At 44.0% G+C, this 22,218-nt stretch overlaps 1 protein-coding gene across 2 annotated transcripts in view; it reads right to left on the reverse strand.

Moving 5' to 3' along the window:
- Nucleotides 1-22,218, reverse strand: part of LOC138793426 (cyclic nucleotide-binding domain-containing protein 2-like) — a 149,764-nt gene that overhangs the window by 31,707 nt on the left and 95,839 nt on the right. For both annotated transcript variants that reach the window (XM_069971991.1, XM_069971992.1), the window contains exons 11-12: nucleotides 20,467-20,527; nucleotides 18,963-19,021 (exon numbers count right to left, since the gene is read on the reverse strand). In XM_069971991.1, coding sequence (XP_069828092.1) covers nucleotides 18,963-19,021; nucleotides 20,467-20,527 — 120 coding nt within the window. The remainder of the gene's footprint in view (nucleotides 1-18,962; nucleotides 19,022-20,466; nucleotides 20,528-22,218) is intronic.

Raw genomic sequence — 22,218 nt, forward strand, 5'->3', positions numbered from 1 at the left:
CAGTGTCCCAGAGTAGGGGTCCACTGCTTGTATATGGCATGTACAGTATAGGTCGGTAACAAGGTACAGTATCTGTTTGCTTTGGGACTGAATGACTAAAGCGATTAGCGCTCCTTTGCTCCTCGATGCCCGCTCGCTCTCGCTACCACTGCTATTACACGCGGCAGCAGCAAGCGGGTGAGTGCGGGAGGGGCCGCGGTGAGCTGCCCAGGTAATCGCTAGATCGTCCGGGCAGCCCATAGCATATAGCAGCGGTCTGCTGCCGTCGCTCCTATTCCACGGAGGAGATTGTTGCCGTTCGAGTCGTTTGTCTTTCAACACAGGCAGTCGTCAGTTCTCTTGCTTTATTGGTAGAGTAGTCAAGCAGTTTCCATTGGGTTAGTTAAAGTAGTGCTCTGGAGCAAGTGCTACTTTAATTAAGTTAACAACAACCCTTTTCCAGTCCCCATATCCCCCCGGCTGTGGCTGTATGCCACTACAACATACTATAAGTCTATCCATTAGTATTACTGTATTAGCCTGATATGATTTACACTGCAGGATATTATATATATATAAACACCCCATCGTAAGTCTGCTCCATTCATGTATAAATGTTTTTATTGGCTCTGTCCTTCATAGCAGAACATTACTTGCTGGCTCTTCTCCCCATGCCCATCTCTGTAGACTGCATATCTTCCATGAGCCAATCCAAACTCTAGTAATGAATAAAATGTGTGTCGGAGAAAATGCCAAGCCCATAACCATCAACCTCAGCTTCTTACTAACAGAACACAGAGAACACCCAGCCACCCTGATTCAATTAGACATGTTTGATGTCGTTGCCCACCTATAAATCCATAAGCAGTTTAATATCTGTAGCCTTTCACTTACAATGTATACAGGATATGCCAGGCTACCATTACTGGAGATCTGTCTTGGCTAACATTAAGAAATCATGCATTTAGAGCAAAGATCATTATATCCCTATAAAACGGGAATGTCCTACCATTACCACGTATAAACTTTATAGAGTCAGTGCACAAAATGTTATTTCAGTTGATCATTCGGTGGCTTTTATGAGTGTTTTATAGACAGTGTTGGTTTACATTGTGGATGCACTCCATAGATTATCCAAAAGGATGGGGTAGGGGGTGGCTGGCTGATACTTAGGCTGGATTACAGTCCAAATGAATTTTACTTTAACCAAATCGTTCCAAGCACCCTGCCCATGGTCACTTAAGGAGACAGAGTAGCCCATTACTTATTTCCTGTTATATAGCTGATGGATATATGGTAGCCATTATTTTTTTTCTGTTATATAGTTAATGGACATATGGCTATCAGGCTATATCTTCCTTCTTCTCCTCCCTCTCTCTAAAACTCAACATGGACAAAACAGAACTAATCATATTTCCCCCCATCTTGCTCCCCCTCCTTCCATCTAATTTGTCAGATTCATGGGCTGCTCTCTGTCCCCCTTTCCCTGAAGTCCGCTGTCTTGGGGTCATCTTTGACTAGGAGCCACCTACCGCCATCTCCACCTTTCCCAAATCCTCTTTTCTCAACCCTGACTCAACAAAACTGTTGGTACGTGCTCTCATTATGTCCCAATTGGGCTACTGCAACATCCTCCTCTCTGGCCTTCCATCTTACACCTTTGCCTTTCAGTCTATCCTCAACTCTGCTGCCCGACTAATTCACCTCTCGACTGTCCCAGTCCCTTCACTGGCTCCCCATTTCCCAACAAATTCAGTTTAAACTGTTGACCATGAGATACAAGGCCATCCACACCCTGTCCCCTCCATATATCTATGACCTGGTATCCCTCACGCAACTTCCGATCCTCCAATGACCTCTGTTTGTGCCTCAACCTTGTACTTACCTCCCACAAACACCTCCAAATTTTGCCTGAGCTCACCCCATACTCTGGAACTCACTACCCCGACAAATCCGGCTCTAACCCACCATCAAGACCTTCAAAAAAAGAACCCATCTCTTTAAACTAAGCTACAGCCTACACCATGGGTCTCCAAACTGCGGCCCTCCAGCTGTTGCAAAACTACATTTCCCATTATGCCTGGACAGCCAAATCCAAAGCTTCAGCTGTCCAGGCATGATGGGAATTGTGGTATTGCAACAGCTGGAGGGCCGCAGTTTGGAGACCCTTGGCCTACAATAACTGTGCACCACCACATTTGGTGGAAGTAGGAGGTCCCCGGAGGAGTGCAGACAAATAAGCAAAGGCTTTATGAACTCCAAAATGTAACCGCCATCTGAAATCGTTACAAGCTTTGCAAAAAGTTCAGTTCTGTAACAAACCAAACTTTTTGCAAACTTTGTAACAAATCTCAGTTTACCAAGTTCGGTTCGCTCATCTCTAATAAGAGGTCTCCATTTCCTCTGCACACGAATACCGCCTAACCCTTGGAAGCTCTTCCAATATGAACAGGACATTATGATGTGTAATATTTATGTCCCTTTAATATTCTACATTGTGTGCCATCAGTTAAAATGAATGTGATGGTGTTAGCTTTTCTGCGTCTATTACTATTAGATGGCGGCTTACTCAAACAAGACGAGGCAGACAAATTACTTTTCTGTGCAATGGCTTTTGTTTGCTCCCGATAGAACTTCTCAATAGAACTGTTGCCATTCTTCTTCATCCCTAAATATTTTATGATTGTCACCGTTTCATCTGCCGGCTGGAGTTTAGATCTTATTATATATTTTTAGCAAACTTCTGCCTTTTGTGTCCAATTCATCAATGGCGGTATATGTGCACAAATACTCCCGGCGGAATTAAAGAGGATTTGTCCCCTATGGATGAAAAAAGTGGAGCGTAGCACAGGTCTGCAAAGCAATTATGGGGTTACTTCTTTTCATTTTCTATAACAAACACAGCGTTGGGGAGATTAGAGACTTGAATAATTTCCATCTGCCAGTGGACGCTATACTTATAAAGGGCCAAGGTCGAAAGAAGTTGTTTCCTTGGACTTCTGCAAGTGTGGGCACTTGGTAAGAGTGAGCCTAACCTTGGTTGGTTCAGTATTATTGAGTGGATAGAGCCTGCTCAAGACTCCAGAGGAGCTGTATGTTAGAAAAAAATGGAGTCTGGAGTCATATAAAGCACCATATCCAAAAAAGTAAGAGAGGGAACACTCCTGCGTAGAAATACAAATAGAACCAATGGTTTAATGCAAACGTGTCTAAGACTCTTCCACCGAGGCTCTGTTTGCAGGAAAATCCAGAAAAAATTAGGCCTGGAGATTAGCATTAGTTTATAACATGATCCTCCTCAGCCAGTTAAAGAAGCTCTTCAGTTTTCCTGCAGTGCAATCTGTTTTATCCAAGCTCAGCTGTGCCAATACATTCCATTACTGTAGCTTGGCCATATGACCACCAGTCTGACAATCAGACAATGTCATGCTGTAGACAGGAGGTTAGTCCTGTTTTACTGACTTCCTGTAAATTACATGATTACATCATCACCTAGCAGATTCCCATTTGTAACCATACTGTATTTTAATTGGTCTACCATAGTGATGGGAAGACTTACAGTGTCACAGTATTCATAAAAATCTTTTGTTCAGTTTTGATCAGTCCGGGTCTGAGTGTTTAGTCCTGTACCGATCGTGAGAAAGAGCAGGGAGAGGACCAAGATTTGGCTCCATAGACTTACATTATTCGTCACATGAAACTGAGGCGGGAGAGGATCGCAATGACGGGTCCACTTTAAGGCTATGTTCACACTACGTAAGTTTCTGGCCGTAGCGCGTTCCGTGAATAAGCGGCCGGAGACTTACGTAGTTTGCGTATAATGGAAAGTATACGAAGTACGGCCGCACAGTTCACACTACATACGAACTTACGCCCGGATCGTCTGCGGCGGCGTAAAAAATTAACCAGACCATTGTTTGCGTACGAAAATGCCGGAACTTACGCCCGTAGTGTTACATGCGGTCCCGTACGTAGTGGTGATTTCTTCATTTTTGCAGCTTTTTGTGCCGATCCAAAAGGTTCTGTGGGATGTCCGGGGCTAGGCGAAGATTTCCAAGTAAAAGACCGCTGTCAGATCGCTATGTAGGGCGCTCGGGAAGCGTAAGTAGACTTCGGGCGTAAGTTCGCAGTCTGTACATAGCCGGCCGCAAGTAGCGCAAATCTCCGGCCGGAGTTTACCGCGTATATGTCCGGCTGCGAAAATATGCGGCCGGACATATACGCAGTGTGAACATAGTCTAAGGCTGCGTTCACACTACGTATACTGTATTTCAGTCAGTATTGCAACCAAAACCAGGAGTGGATTAAAAACACAGAAAGGATCTGTTCACACAATGGTGAAATTGAGTGGATGGCCGCCATATAACAGTAAATAACTACCATTATTTCAATATAACAGCCGTTGTTTTAAGATAACAGCAAATATTTGCCATTAAATGACGGCCATCCACTCAATTACAACATTATGTGAACATAGTCTTTCTGTGTTTTCAATCCACTCCTGGTTTTGGTTGCTATTAGGACAAAATACTGCCTGAAATATACTGTGTGTGAACCCAGCCTTAGGCTATGTTCACACTGCGTATATGTCCGGCAGCATATTTTCGTGGCCGGACATATACGCGGTAAACTCCGGCCGGAGATTTACGCTACTTGCGGCCGGCCGGAAGTCTACTTGCGCTTCCCGAGCGCCCTACGTAGTGATCTGACAGCGGTCTTTGAGGCTATGTTCACACTACGTAAGTTTCCGGCCGTGGCGCGTTCCGTGAATAAGCGGCCGGAGACTTACGTAGTTTGCGTATAATGGAAAGTATACGAAGTACGGCTGCACAGTTCACACTACGTACGAACTTACGCCCGGATCGTACGCGGCGGCGTAAAAAATAAACCAGACCATTGTTTGCGGATGAAAATGCCGTAACTTACGCCCGTAGCGTAACATGCGGTCCCGTACGTAGTGGTGATTTCATTTTTACAGCTTTTTGTGCCGATCCAAAAGGTTCTGTGGGGTGTCCGGGGCTAGGCGAAAATTTCCAAGTAAAAGACCGCTGTCAGATCGCTACGTAGGGCGCTCGGGAAGCGTAAGTAGACTTCGGGCGTAAGTTCGAAGTCCGTACGTACCCGGCCGCAAGTAGCGTAAATCTCCGGCCGGAGTTTACCGTGTATATGTCCGGCCGGACATATACGCAGTGTGAACATAGCCTTACTTGGAAATCTTCGCCTAGCCCCGGACACCCCACAGAACCTTTTGGATCGGCACAAAAAGCTGCAAAAATGAAGAAATCACCACTACGTACGGGACCGCATGTAACGCTACGGGCGTAAGTTACGTCATTTTCGTCCGCAAACAATGGTCTGGTTCATTTTTTACGCTGCCGCGTACGTTCCGGGCGTAAGTTTGTACGTAGTGTGAACTGTGCAGCCGTACTTTGTATACTTTCCATTATACGCAAACTACGTAAGTCTCCGGCCGCTTATTCACGGAACGCGCTACGGCCGGAAACTTACGTAGTGTGAACATAGCCTAAAGGGGTATTCCTAACTTAACTAACATTCAGTTAAACTTGTAAGTGTTTTGTTTAATCTTTTCTATTGCATATTTTAATTAAAAAAAAGTTACTGGAAATTTTCCTTTAACATTTTACTTCTAATATATTTGACTGTAGCATTGAGTTGAAGAAAATATGATTTTTCTACTTCATAGTTTGCCCACTCATCTAAGCTCAGTATCTCAATTACAATCTTCCAATATTTAAAAAAAAAAAAAAAAAAGTTGGCGTCCAGCAGCTTAATTTGTCTTTGGCATCGCACAAACATTCAATACCTGGACGCAGAGGCATAAAGCCAAAAACAAAATGTTCTTGAGGAAAAACCAGGGGATTTGTGCCTTCTCAAAGGGGAGCAATAAAACAAGTAGAGGTACGGAGTCGTGGGCCAACTAGTGAAATATGACAGAACTATTACAATGTCAACTTTGTTGAGAATTGTTTTGAGAGCGGCACGCAATGGACTGGTAGATTTACTGCAGGCATGGAGACAGGCTGATACAAGAGGTGATTGTTATCCGGGCCCTAAATATCCACATTTCTGTTAAGAAAGGTTGGTTTAGGCTGCCTGTACATGTAGCAGTGGTGAAGAACTGCACATGGTTTTACTGCAAATTAGGCCGGTTTTACTCAGGCTTAATGGGTTGGAGGTCTTGGCCCAGTCATGTTTCTGATGACCTGAATGCTCCTACACATGGTCAATATAACCGACAGTGAGTGTGGACCCGCTGTGCTACTCACCCGGTGTAGCCTTAGGCCACATCCGTGAGCAGAGTCTAAGTGCCCTGTGGATCTTCACCCTTTACCCTGTTCCAGAATGGGGACGTTAGACACCAAGTTGCTCCATTAAAGTGGTCCCAATGTGAGCAGCAGCTGGTCCCCAAGAACCAGACAGGGCCAGTGTAAGGGTCCTATTCCACGGGCAGAGCAGGGCCCGATCAACGATGTAAACTAGCGCCGATCTGCTAGATCGCCGCTCGTTTACTGGGCCTATTCCATGGCCCGATGATCGTTGAGCGAGGGCTGCAGGGACATCGCTACCGATGTCCTTGCAGCATACATTACCTGTCAGGGCTTCTCCTCCGCTCTGTCTTCCTCCCCGGGTCCCGCGCGCTCTGGCATCAGAATGGCCTGTCAGCTGACAGATCACTCAGCCAATCACTGCGCTTCTCAAATTGTCGGTCGCCCGCCGCGCACCGCTATTTCACCGTAGCGATGCACGGTGGGGGAACGATGATTTTAGGTCTGGCCCTAAATGAACGATCAGCCGATGACGCGATCATCGGCTGATCGTTCTCTTCATTCCACCAAGCAATAATTGTCCGAATCGGGCCGATTATCGTTCCTGTGGAATAGGGCCCTAAGGCACCAGGGAAAACCTGATTAAACATAGTCAGCAGGCCTAGTTGACAGCAAGAGAATTCCCATGATACCACGGATGAGACGGTAATCACAGTCAGACAGTTGAAGGGTCAGGGCCAGCGACTACAAAGGCAAAGTTGGCAACAGGAGAGGAGGGTGCAGATGGGGGTCAAACACAAGGCATAAACGGTAGAACAAGCATGGTCAGGAGACAACAGAAATCAGCAGAATTGCAGAACACGCCTTCCAGAGCAAGCCGCCATGCACGCACCCTAGTATACCGAGGTGGCACTGCAGCGTCGGCAGGAGGAGAAAGCAGATGTCAGAGGATGGAAGCATGACCGGGACCAGCGCAATGAGCAGCAAAGGAGCAAATGAGGCAGATGCGGCAAGCAGTGGGTGCCTCCCTTAATATCCATAATACAGATGCAAAAGTACAAGCATATTCCATACATACAGGAGAGCACTCCTTGAGTTCAAATCTGCCCTCACCTCTGCTAAACAGGACTACTTTTCTTCCCTCATATCTTCCTTATCTCATAACCCTAGGCAACTGTTTAACACCTTCAACTCTCTTCTCCGCCCCCCACTGCCACCCCCCACATCTCTCATCTCTGCTGAGGACTTCGCCACATTCTTCAAGCAGAAAATCGATGACATCAGAGGAAGCTTCAACTCACAGTCCCCTCAGCCCCCCCTAATGCCTGTCTACTGCCCGTCCCCACTAACTCACCTCTCCACCATCACAGAAGAACATCTCTCCAAACTACTCTCCACATCGCACCTCACCACCTGCGCACTTGACCCTATTCCATCCCACCTTATCCCCAACCTCTCCTCAGCACTTGTCCCAGCACTTAGCCATCTCTTCAATCTATCACTAACTTCTGGCATCTTCCCATCTCCATATAAACATGCAACCATCACACCCATCCTCAAAAAGCCATCCCTTGACCCTACCTCCTTATCCAGCTACCGCCCCATCTCGCTTCTCCCCTTTGCCTCAAAACTCCTGGAACAACATGTCTACCATGAACTTTCCTCACATTTTTCATCCAACTCGTTTTTTGACTCCCTGCAATCCGGTTTCCGCTCCCACCACTCCACAGAAACTGCCCTCACCAAAGTGGCTAATGACCTGCTGACTGCCAAAACCTCGCGCCACTACTCTGTGCTCCTTCTCCTTGACCTATCTTCTGCCTTCGACACAGTTGACCATTTTCTCCTCTTACAAATCCTCTCATCCCTTGGTGTCACTAGCCTAGCTCTCTCCTGGATCTCCTCTTACCTCTCCAACCGCACTTTTAGTGTCTCCCACTTCCACACCACCTCCTCTCCTCGTCCCCTTACTGTTGGTGTTCCCCAAGGCTCTGTACTCGGGCCTCTTCTCTTCTCCATCTACACCTCTGGCCTGGGACATATCATAGAATCCCATGGCTTCAGGTACCATCTTTATGCCGATGACACTCAGATCTACCTCTCTGGTCCGGATGTCACCTCTTTGCTATCCAGAATTCCAGAGAGTCTATCTGCCATATCTTCCTTCTTCTCCTCCCGCTTTCTAAAACTCAACATGGACAAAACAGAACTTATCATCTTTCCCCCATCTCGCTCCACCCCGCCTTCTAATCTGTCAATCACTATAAATGGCTGTACTCTGTCCCCTGTCCCCCAAGTCCGCTGCCTTGGCGTCACCTTTGACTCTGCCCTGTCCTTTAAACGACATATTCAGGCCCTGACCACCTCCTGCCGCCTTCACCTCAAAGACATTTCCAGAATCCGCTCTTTCCTCACCCCTGACTCCACCAAACTGCTGGTCCATGCTCTCATTATCTCCCGCTTGGACTACTGTAACATCCTCCTCTCTGGCCTTCCAGCTAACTCCCTTGATCCCCTCCAGTCTATCCTTAACTCTGCTGCCCGACTAATCCACCTTTCCCCTCGCTTTGCCTCAGCCTCTCCCCTCTGCCAATCCCTCCATTGGCTCCCATTGCCCAACGTATTGACTTTAAATTGTTGACCATGACATACAAGGCAATCCACAACCTGTCCCCTCCGTACATCTCTGACCTGATATCCCGCTACCGTCCCTCACGCAACCTTCGATCCTCCAGTGACCTCCGTCTCCGCTCCCCCCTCGTTCGTACCTCGCACAACCGCCTCCAAGACTTTGCCCGAGCCTCCCCCATACTCTGGAACTCGCTACCCCGAGACATCCGTCTCTCATCCACCATCAAGTCCTTCAAAAGTAACCTGAAAACCCATCTCTTCAAACAAGGCTACAACCTACAATAACTCTGCATCACACTTGAATGGCTGCACTTTACCTCCTGTTTCTCTCCCTATACCCCATAGATTGTGAGCCCTCGCGGGCAGGGTCCTCTTCCCCATGTACCAGTCTGTCTTTTGCCATCATGTAATGTTTTCTGATCTTGTATTGTTCCTGCCTGTTGCCTATCTATTGTATAGCGCTCTGGAACTAAGGGCGCTTTATAAATAAATAATAATAATAATAATAATAACCCTTGTGAAACTTGCCTTAAAGGCAACCTACCAGCTCGAGATCATCAGGGTTGCTTCTTAGAGAGGAAACCAGGAAGTGATTAAATCCATGGGTTAGGGGAGAAGAACAGTACAAGGACGCTCTCATTTTACATTTTAAGCAAATAGAGTGAGATCTGTCAATCATTACCAGTAGAGCACCACATGCTTGATGGTTACATCATCTCCATCTGGTCCACAATCTTTTTCCTGCTTCTGATATGGTGTCTGGTGCCTCAGCCAGTCACTGAACACAGCCTTGAGACAACACGTCCTGCTCTTGAGCATTCATTTTGAAAGCAGGGAGAAGAGAGAATATTTGGAGACTATGTCCGGAATACCCCTTTAATAACCTTTACAGTTTAGCATTTTTTATGTGTTGTTTTAAGTCATTTGTTAAGTAATGTAACATTAACTAATGTTTTGTTTTTATTTATTTTTTTAAATAAATTGCATGCTCAAAAAAGTTTGGAAAGTCCCTCGGGGTAAATAAAAATTTGTACAACAAACACATAAAAAGCAGTAAAAAAAAAAAAAAAAAACTTTCATAAAGGAAGAGAGATAAAATACACAGTTCTAGCTTATAATCATTTGCAATATATTCTGCAGTTTTCCATCTCTAATAAAACCATCTATCTCTTATCAATCAGAATTGCGCGCACTGTTTTCCATTTCCCGCTATCTTCACGTTAACATCAGATGACAGTCTACAATTTTGACCGGCTATTCTCTGTGCTCATTAATCTAGTTACAAGATACTGTTGTACAATGAGTAGCCTCCGGCGGTGTTCCTCTATTTCCACTACAGATATCACCAAACACAATCCTTCTGCTATCATCTCTCAAGTACAGAATTATTCCACATCAGTATTGAGAAGGGGAGCAGATCGACTGACATTGGAACTAGTTTCACAATTTACTTTTTTTAAAGGGGTACTCCGGAAAAAAAAAGTATTTAAATCAACTGTCTCACATGGTGCTCTCTGCTGCCACCTCTGTCTGAGTCAGGAACTGTCCAGAGCAGGAGAGGTTTTCTATGGGGATTTGCTGCTGCTCTGGACAGTTCCTGACATGGACAGAGGTGGCAGCAGAGGAGAACACTGTGTCAGACTGGAAAGAATACACCACTTCCTGCAGGACATACCGCTAAGTACTGGAAGACTTGGGATTTTTGAAATAGAAATAGTAAAACTTTCTGACACAAGTTGGTATAAAAACTATTTTTTTTCCTCCGGAGTACCCCTTTAAGCTACCTTTACACTACATTTAACAGAATCTACTAATCACTAGGATTGGCTGCATATGCATATATCTGCATATGTTTGTCTTTTTAGTTTGTAAAGTCTGAGCCCTATTCGGTTCTACTGGACAGAGCTTAGATTACAAGTGCGGCAGCTTAGAGGGAATGTGTCAGGGGAACCTGGTGGACATGGTCATAGTTACTCTGACACAAGAGGTTCCATGAAATTATCCCATGCTGAATGGTTTGGCACACTGGTAATAGATTCTGATTATTTCCCCCCAGGGTTTTATTAGGTGTCCAGTTGGATGGTGTGTGGGGTTACACTTGATGTTGTTGGTGTTGATGGGGATTGTAAAAAACGGACATGGAGAGAAACAGGAGCTGCTGCACCTCACACCTGTGGCTGACACTAATGCCTCTCGGCTACATTAAAAAACCAACGCCAGGATGTTGGTATATAATTTGATCAAACCATATTGCCTCATGTACCATGTGCAGGTCCCTTGGTTCACATGGGTCCCTACACTAACTCAACACTGCGTCAGTCAGCGACCGCTAACCCTGCAAAGCGAGCACAAGCAGGGAAAGGAGGCCACAGAATGGCCCTGCAACACCACTGTCACAGGACCAAACCCCAAGGGCCCCCCAAACCCAGCAGGCGCCGCGGAGAAAGCGGCCACCAAGCAACACAGGTGTGAACAAAGTGCTTGGTGGTTGCTTTCTCCGCTGACGGCGCCAGCTGGGTTTGTGGGGTTGGAGGTCGCTGACCGGCACAGTGTCGTTTAGCGTAGGGACTCATGTGTATCAGAGACCTGCACGTGGTACATGAGGCAATATGGTTTGATCAAATTATATACTAACTTCTGATGTTGGTTTTTAATGTAGCTGATAGGCTTTCGTATTAACCATGGGTGCAATGTGCAGCCATTTTTGTCTTCCAGGCTTGTGATGATGTGGATTGTAGTTTTGCAACAGCTGGAGGGCAGAAGGTTCGCCATCCCTGTTCTGGCCCATGACAGGTGTACTATAGGTTGGTTCCCTGTAGATCCCCCTCCAAAAAAAAATATATAATCTGAACTGACCTGCAATGCCATATGCGGGGTGCAGGTCTGCTGGAAAAAGGTAGCATAGAAGTTGTAAAGTTTCTCGGCACAGCAAGAAGCCCTGAAGGGTCTCAGAACAACTATTGGGCACCATGTACTATGTAGAGTATATCCTCAATCTTCTCTTTTGCTCTTCGTGACCATGTATACCCTGAGGCTATGTTCACACACAGTATTTTGGACCAGTTTTGAGCTGCTCTGTGCGCATTTAGTCCAAACTATCCAGTGAATAAGAAGATAAGTTTTCCGCTCCTCACGCCACATAAACAAATCTGTGTCACTCAATAAAGTGCGAGTGCGTCTGCCCTCTTTACTATCCTCCCTCGCTAATGAGAAATATAAAGAACGGGCAGAGCATAAAGCTGCAGGAACACAATACTAATGTTTGTATATATTACACCCTGGCAGCCCAGAATAAGAGGATCTTTATATTCTGCTATTGAACATGTGTCAGCAAAATGGCACTATCTTGTTTATCGAATTAAACATAAAGGAGCCGATCAATGAACATTGCTTGAAACGTAATTGTTAGGCCATAAAACAAATAGCAGAAAGTGTCCTTTGTTGGTTTTACCCGGCTCTAGGCTAATATTCCACTTATTTTTGCGCCAGGAAAATACATTGAGTCTCAGCTCGGATCCATCATCACTTTCTAAACAGTATCATTAATATTATTATAGCAGATGTAGTAAATCTACTAAATGGAAAATTCTGCCCTGAAAATTAAAATTTTAGAGTTTGTTTCTATATATATATATATATATATATATATATATATATATATATATATATATATATTTATATTTTTTTATTTTTTATTTTTTTAAGCCCTCACCACTTCTATAAAGTGTCATAGGCTGTATCCATGTTTTCCGGGACTCCCTAGGGCTGCATACAATTTCTTCTGCCGCCCTTGAGGTTGAGCTTAAATATAACCCCTTCAAAATTAAAGCTGGCCGGGTAATTAGCTGATCGATTTCTAAAGAAAGTGCTGGTGGCTATTCATTTTTCTTACAGTGGCCACTAGAGGACAAAAAAAGTACTACATGTTGGTGATTCAAACTAATGGGTGACCACAGTGAGAGATGATCTGCCTTTAGGGTAGCTTCACACATAACGGATTCGCAGCGGATTTCACGCTGCGAGTTTGCAGTGAAATCGTCCGCGAATCTTGGTAGTGTGATTCTCAATGGGGTTGCATACCCGCAGCGGAATTTTCATTCCGCTGCGAGTATGAAACCCGGCCCCTTTAACCCCCCGCCGCCCGCAGCATATGTTACCTGCTCGGCGCCACGGCTACATGTGTTGCTGCCGGCATGAAATCCGCTGCAAATCCGGTACGTGTGAAGCTACCCTGAAGGGGGTGTCCGGTGATGACAGCTAAAGCTTTCTGCTCTCTGAGTTTTTTCTACCCCCTCCTTTCGGAGATGTGGTGGGGCTAAGTTGCGATCATCTTGTGCGGGCCAAACATGATGTCAAATAGCTGCAGAGTGTCTCCACAATATTGGCGACTATTTGACATGCAAGGATCTCGACCACCCACGTTTCAGAAGGCTTACTACCAAGACATGGAATCTAAGAAAATGAGCACCAGTCAGCAGAAGGCTTCATCTGTCTTCTGCTCGACAGACAACCCTTTTAAGCTAGGCATGCATGTTAGGTAGCGGTGAGATAAAAGTTGATTCAGCTGACAGCTATCTCCCCCTGATCCCTCCATACACATGAATGCTTAGCTTTGTTAAAGGTGTTATCCAGCGCTACAAAAACATGGCCACTTTTCCCCCTACTGTTGTCTCCAGTTCAGGTGTGGTTTGCAATTAAGCTCCATTTACTTCAATGGAACTGAGTTTCAAAACCCCACCCAGTCTGGAGACAACAGTAGGGGGAAAAGTGTCCATGTATTTGTAGCGCTGGATAACCCCTTTAAAGGGGCACATATTTCTGCAGCAACCCAGGAGGACATAGATGGCAATGGAGGTGCTGATGAGAATGCTTAAGGTATCAGTCTCTTAAAGTGATTATCTGGGAAGCAAAAGACAGCTGAAGACTTCCGCTCCCCAGTGCTCATCTCATCCAAGTTTCGGAAGTAAGTGTATACCCCCGGTCATTGCATGAAGATGAAACCACGTACACATGTGATGTCCAATAGCTGCACAATGTTGCAGACATTGTACAGCTATTGGACATCATCAGAGATTAGCACAACTCGAGCATGCTTGAGTCTAATCGTTCAACATTTGATTACCGATGGCTGAAGAAGTTGGATGCAGCCCTAGGGAGTCCTGGAAAACATGGATGTAGCCTATGGACGTATACTCTTTAGGAGAGACTGGGACTGAAAGCGACTCTGTACCCACAATCTGACCTAAAAAAGAACTTTTGAACTGGAAGCCCCGTGCCCTATGGGAGTGGCCTAGATTGTATATGTATTAGGCTGGCACAACCTCTCTGTCCCTCCTCCCGGCCCTCCTCATCATTAGGAATGCTCCAGGCAGATTGTCTCCTATTCGTCAGCTGTGTCAGCCCGGCACATGGGCTGGATGGAGAAAATGTTCCAGTGGCATTCCTAATGATGAAGAAGGTAGGGAGGAGGGACGGAGGGGTGGTGCAAAGTTAGGGCACAGATACTCCCGTAGGGCACGGAGCTGCCAGTTTAAAAGTTGTTTTTAGCACAATAACTGCATCACCTGTCGAACGGACCCCAAGACAGATCTTGGATTAAAAGCCACTATCCAAAGGTACAAGTGGTTTGGGGGGGGGGGGCGGTCAGATTGTGGGTACAGAGTCGCTTGAACTAGGAGAGGTTACTCTTTGTTTTTCCAGACTCCCTAGGGCTGTATCCAAGTTCTTCAGTCACAGGAAATTAAATGCTGAATGATTAGACTCAAGCATGCCCAAGCTGCACTAATCTCCAGTGTTAACCCTTAATGGTTGCGGCCTTAACTGATACATCACACAACAGTATACCAACATAAAACACTATAATATAAGTGCAAGTTTAAAACAATATAAATATCACACAGACATCTAAAATAAGGCATTTAACAGACAACACCCAACCACAGGCATCAGAGATATCCCAGTGGGACACTGCGTACTAAATGAGATAGGAGATTGCTGTCGAGATGTATATTAGCTATAGCCAGCTTTGGTGGCTCTCTACTCTAATACTAATGTGGTTCCAAGTGGGTTCCTATTTTAGGGTACAAACCCACACACCGTATACACAGTAGATACGCAGCAAATACGCAGCAGATTTGTTGGTACAGATTTGATGCTGTGTTCAGTTATTTAGATCTAATCTGCTGCGTATTTGCTGCGTATTTGCTGCGTGTTTGCTGCGTATTTGCTGCGTATCGCAGCAGTAAATACGCTGCTTATACAGTGTGTGGGTTTATACCCTTAAAGGGATTTAAAGAGACCTGGAAAGACAATGGGAGGGAAGCGGGGAATACAGTTCCTTTTAATTTTCAACCAGATACCTCCAGACAATCCATTTACAGTTATTCTTTATAGACTATGAAAGTGAAAGTGTGTGTTTTTTTTTTTTTACTAATTTCTTTTGATTATTAAACTTTTAGTTTATAAAAATTAGTAAACAGATTTTACTTCTCATAAATCACCAAATCCTGAAATTGAATATAAATCTTTTAGATCTGCCATTGCTGTTAGGGGATTGTGTCTGGGCTGGAGCATGTGTAGGTTATTAGGGGTTCTTTACATTTTGTTAGAACATTTTACTAATACTTTTATTACTTTGCTTCTTTTTTACTAGGTGAAAAACAACCGGGGGGGGGGGGGGGGGGGGGAGGGCTTGTCTGCTCTTATTTCTGGCTTGTATACAGCTATGCAGTTGGGTCGGGGAACCTAATGATTAAACTTGGGTAGAGAGTTCCCACAGTCCTAGGCTTTTTAAGAATAAATAAACAAAGTGGAGGGACTGTGGTGAAAATGCTATAATACGTCTTATAGCATGTATTTATTCATATGTACATTAAACACAAACATGAAAGACAGGTTTTATACTTAGATGATTATAGGTAAAGATATAGGGGGTACGGGGTAAAGGTACGAGATGGGTTACCCCTAGTTTAACCCTGCCTATTGCTGAAGTGGGACCCCCTGGTTTAGGCGTCCCCAAACAACAGGAGGGACTGACCCTGTGCTAGGGTTGTGTAGGTGTATTCAGTAGCCAGCACACGAGGACGCGCCCCCACCAGGCACCTCGCACAGACAGCAGATGACTCAGCATCTCTGAGACCTCACAGCAGACCCAGTGCACGCTCCACAGCTCATCACTCTGCAGGAGAAAAACTATCTGGATTAAACTAACTACATCTGTCTACTAACACCATCTGGGAACTGAGTGAGTAAAAATAAGTATACATTGTAATAAATACTGACCATGAAGTAGAGCAGCGCTCTAAACCAAGCAGCCTACATGCCACATTGTTTCCTGACTACTTAGGGGCACGAGTGTAAGACCATCATTATATGTAGTAATTATGCATGCCAACATCATATACCCTCTTGGCATATAGCAATAATTCACATGCTAGCACCACCATATCAATAATATACATACTAACATCATACCATCTAACATAGAAATTATCATACAGCTTATCATGATAATGTCCTTTACGTTCTATACCTAGTACTTAATTAGCTTACCACACTGTATCACTACTGTCAGCCATAGCCTGAGCCTCATAATTCTTCACAGGATTGCTGGTTACCTATCTACTACAGCTCGTATTAATACTACACAGTTGATCATACTGTAAAGGCAGAAAACAACGAACACACAAGACCACACACAAATCTGGTAAGTGTATTAACACTTGGGGGACTACTGATTTACTATTACGTATAACATAACTAAGGGTATTGATCATCCTAGGATAAAGAGACGTATCTTTATACATACAACGGTGATCCCCTACAACAGACTTGGGAGCACCCACAACATTCATCTGTAAATTCAACTTTTCCTGGATCAGACTGAGACATGTATCAAGGTATGCACCTGTACTAAATCTAAACACACTACCCTACAACAAACACTATCCTGGTTGATGACTGAACATTTGTCCATACTTACAGGCATATCCCATTGATACTCCAACACTCTTCCTACTCCCTGAGGAACTTGTCGCCATAGAACAAGGGAAACGCGTTGGATAAACGGAAGAAGGGATATCAGAACCACGACTAAAAAACATCTATACCTGCCTTTCATATGCTACACACTTTGTATATTACCAGACACAGTGACAACTGACATCTGTGACGGGAAAGACCTACACAACCCTAGCACAGGGTCAGTCCCTCCTGTTGTTTGGGGACGCCTAAACCAGGGGGTCCCACTTCAGCAATAGGCAGGGTTAAACTAGGGGTAACCCATCTCGTACCCTTACCCCGTACCCCCTATATCTTTACCTATAATCATCTAAGTATAAAACCTGTCTTTCATGTTTGTGTTTAATGTACATATGAATAAATACATGCTATAAGACGTATTATAGCATTTTCACCACAGTCCCTCCACTTTGTTTATTTATTGTATACAGCTATGTATACAGTGAGTGAAGCAGTGACTGAATTGTGGAAACAAACGTCCGTGCTTCTTTTGTGGATGTCTAGTTATCTTTTACAAGATTTTTGTACAGTGTCCCTTCTGGAGCTCCATAACCTCTAAGTTGCTGCTGTAATAGAGGAACCACTTCATATAAGGCCCACTCACCATCACTATTCCTGCTGTGTCATCTGTTTTATCCCAGCTCAGCCTTTTCCATACATTTTATTACTGCATCTGGGCCATGTGACCTCTGATCAGTCACCGCCTTTACTTTCAGTTTGCAAACTGTATCCTTTCCCTTAAATCTGCCAGCAATCCTATGATGCACCAACAAAGCACTACATGAGCAGCTAGAGCCAGCACCATCTCTACCTGCTGGGAGGACAGTGTAATGATGCTCTTTTTTATATATCTCTAAATTAACTAAGAAACTATGGCCTAGACCTATCAAACTGGCTTACAAGTACAGTGTAATAAAAACACCTGCCCAGCATGATTTTCTAAGTCTCTGAGCAAATCAGCCTAGCCTGAGAAGGGTGCAAAAACTTTTATGCATGATTTATTCCTAGGCCATTACTTCTAGCACCGGGTTACCGCAAGGAATGCCGATAGCTAGGAGACCACACTCAGCTCACAATCAGCACCTCCTTCCCCCCTCCCTGGAGCTCACTCAACTTAGTGAACACATTTACTATGCAGCACAGCAGGGAAGGGGCCATTAAACTATGGGGACACAGCAGGGCAGAGGGCATTTACTATGAGGGTACAGCAGGACAGGGGCCAATAACTATGGGGGCACAGCAGGGCTATGGCTTTTAACTATGGGGGCACAGCAGGGAGGGGGAATTAACTATGGGGGCACAGCAAGGCAAAAAGCAATTACTATGGGGGCATAGCAGGGCATGGGCCATTAACTATGGGAGCACAGCAGGGCAGGGCACAATAGCTATGGGGACACAGCAGGGAGGGGGCAATTACTATGGGGGTACAGCAGGGCAGGGACCAATAACTATGTGTGCACAGCAGGGCTGGGACCATTAACTATGGGGGCACAGCAGGGCAGGGAGCAATAACTACATGGGCACAGCAGGGATGGGGACATAATTACTATGAAAACACAACAGGGCACAGGTAAATAACTATGAGGACGCAGCAGAGCACAGAACATCTACTATGGGGGCACAGCAGGGCAGGGGGCATTTACTATGTGGGCAAAGCAGGGCAGGGGCCATTAATCATTGGGGCACAGAAGGCCAGGGGCATAATTACTATGTGGGCACAGGAGGAAAGGAGACTTAATTACTATGGAGACATAGCAGGGAAGGGATATACTCTTATATCAGTCTTGATGAATGCCCTCTTTAGTGTTTAATCTTCCTATAATACCACCATAGGGAAAGTTAAGCATTGCATAGTGCCCATTCACATCAATGGGTTGTCTGTGCAATGCAGTACCAGACAGGACCTCCAGAACAACATACGTTAGATGAGATTCCTGAATAGAAGACCTCCTCTCTCCTGCTCACTGATGTATCTAATAGCAAAGGTTCCAATGGGGGTAAGGCCACTTTATTAATAATATATGTTCATATAAATTATATAGATACCTTTGCTGAAGATTTGCCTCTTGGTTCCTCAGTGTACATAGGTTTGCTCTGTGGATTATCTGTAATTTAAAGATACTGTTATAATTGGCCAACATGAGACGAAAAGTCAACAAATCGCACAAAAACAAGTAGGAAGACGGGTCAAAGATGATATCCCTGTATACAGAAAGCTAAGTGCTTTGTATTTTCACAAATACATGGTTGTAAGTAATATCATACACTGTTTTAGTTGAGCGATGTCATTGTACATTCACACATCAGGGATTTATTTTCACACAAATTCTTAAAATTTCTGCGCTGTCCCGTCTCACTCATGACTGGCTAAGGGGGCAAGAGGGAGCTGCGATCAGCGGGGGACACCAGAGACTTGGAGGAGGACAAGGGAAGAGCATGGGCTGGTAATCACAGGCTCCATTATGCTTTCTATGTGTATTGAAATGTGCGGCCACCATCTTTACAAACTCGTTAAAACCTTTGCAAAAAGTTTGGTTGGGTAATGATTCAAACTTTTTGCAAAGTCTGTAACAAATTTCAGTTCACTTCACTCATCTCTATAGCAAATCCTAAAAACTGCACAAATTAGCAATTTTCAGATGCAATATACCTCTATATCTGCAGAGAAAAGGGGATGAAGGTTATGAGACCCCAAATACTCCTCAAAATTATTGTAAATGTAATTCAGACAATGGCTAGGAAACAGGTAGAGGTGGGACTGGTGCAGATTATGTTAAGATCGACTTACGAGACACCAATTAATTTATGGAGTTCTAAGAATCTTAGAACTTACTGCATACAGCTTTCTTATTGAGTTCAATGTAAAACCAGTATACAGTCAGCTCTTAAGCTCCCCCTACTGGTGTTTGAAGGAAATCAGAGTTTGCTCATTGTTGGAGACACCTTTAAAAGAAAAAAAGTTAATTTAACAATGAACTTTGATTATATTTGAAATATAATCAACACACCAAGTGTAGAATTAAAGGAATTAATTCCCAGGATGGCCTATTATTGTTAGTGAAGCTGGAAGCAGATGCATAGGTAGTAGCAGTACCAGGGTACTATAGCCTCAGCTCCTATTCAAGTGTGGATAAGTCATCAATTGTATTTTCCTGGAAAACCGCTTTGCTTTTTTTTCTACTCTAAACCTCTAAGGCTAAAAGCCTGAAAAACAACAACTACCTGTTGGTAAGTGAATAGCTCACCTCTGCCATATAATAACCTACAGTGCATTTTTCCGTATTGAGCTTTTCCTGTAATATTCATTGATTTTCTTAATGTGTCTATTTAAATAAGTTAGGATGGAGGAAAACACATTGCCGCATTGGAGGGAGAAAAAGCATCCTGCTAATAAATGACGAGAAAATCATTTCAAATGTCATGAAGTTGCAATTTAAATCTCTCAGTATGGTGCATAGCCATAAAGTGATAGAATTAAAATGCAATTTTGTATGTGGTTAAATAATTTGTCCTCTTAAGATCCCTGTGTAATTGTTTATCTGGTACTTACAGGGATTCTGAGGAGGCTGTGACTTTGGAGCGGTCATGGCTTTCAGTACACGCACAGATCCCTGGAAAAGAACGACTGGTGTAAGAATTACAATTATTATGGGTCTTAAAGCAACTCTGTACCCACAATCTGACCCCCCCCCCCCCCCCCCCCAAACCACTTGTACCTTCAGCTGCTTTTAATCCAAGATCCATCCTGGGGTCCGTTCGGCAGGGGATGCAGTTATTGTCCTAAAAAACTACTTTTAAACTTGCAGCCCTGAGCCAAACTGCCGTGGCCTAGAGTATCTGTGCCCTAACCTTGCACCACCCCTCCGTCCCTCCTCCCCACCCTCTTCATCATTAGGAATACCACTGGCAGGATTTTTCCTATTCCTCTGCAGTAAACACTGCCCATGTGCCGTGCTGACACAGCTGATAAATAGGGGACAATCTGCCTGGAGCATTCCTAATGAGGAAGAGGGTGTGGAGGAGGGAAAAATAGGTTGCGCCAGCCTAATGCATACACAATCTAGGCTACAGCAGTTTGATACAGGGCTTTAGAGCTTTAAAAGTTTAAAAGTTGTTTTTTAGGACAATAACTGCATCACCTGCCGAACAGACCCCAGGACAGATCATGGATTAAAAGCAGCTATCCGAAGGTACAAGTGGTTTGGGGTGGGCAGATTGTGGGTACAGAGTCACTTTAAAGGGAATGTGTCATCAGAATATGACTGCTTATTAATGGCTTTATTTTTAATTTTTTTTTTGTATTTTTTCACTTAGTTAGGCTGCGTTTTTGCAATGCATTTCTTTTTTTTATCTGTTTTTGCAAAAAAAGGATGCGTTTTGATCCTTTTTTTTTACGAATGAAGTCAATGTAAAAATGGATCAAGCTAAAGCATCCGTTTTTTGTAAAAACGGATTGCAAAAACATAGATCACACTACTTTTTTGCTGACCATTTAGCGGATACATTTAATGGGGGGAAAAAAGGTGCATTTGTGTACATCCGTTTTGATCTAATTTGCCATTGACTTGAATGGATCAAAACGTATTGGTCTTTAGCCTAAACAAAAGCCGGCCATGTTTGTGTGTACACTAAAGAATGCGTTTTGATCCTTTTTTTGATCCATTTTTTTTATAACGGAGGTCATTGTAAAAACGGATCAAAACAGATCTTAACAAATGCATGTGTTTTTTCCATACGTTATTTCCTTTAAACGGACAGTAAAAAGATAGTGTTAACCCAGCTTTACCTATACAAAAAAATTGACAATTTGTGGTTTTTACGCTGACCATTACAGCCAACAAAGGATGCTAAGATTGCCTGTATTCTTCAGCTTATTTGTTAGCTTTGCCCTATAGATTGGGATACAATGAGCAGAGTGATTTCATTATGAATGAATAGTAGAGATTGGTGAATTTCCCCCAATTTTTATTAAATTGATTTAATATTATAAACCATTATACTCTCTTTAGGTTCAACCACTTCCTTGATAGGAGGCTTCTAAAAAAAAATGTAGCGGCACTCCAATCACTTCAGTGAAGAAAATGATGATTTATTCCATGAATCAAAAACAACACAGCAGCGACGTTTCACTCCTATCAGTAAGGACTTTTCTCAGCTTGAGAAAAGTCCTTACTGATAGGAGTGAAACGTCGCTGCTGTGTTGTTTTTGATTCATGGAATAAATCATCATTTTCTTCACTGAAGTTATTGGAGTGCCGCTACATTTTTTTTTATATCTATAGATAGATAGATAGGAGATAGA

The sequence above is a fragment of the Dendropsophus ebraccatus genome, chromosome 5 (assembly GCF_027789765.1).
Source record: "Dendropsophus ebraccatus isolate aDenEbr1 chromosome 5, aDenEbr1.pat, whole genome shotgun sequence".
NCBI lineage: Eukaryota > Metazoa > Chordata > Amphibia > Anura > Hylidae > Dendropsophus > Dendropsophus ebraccatus.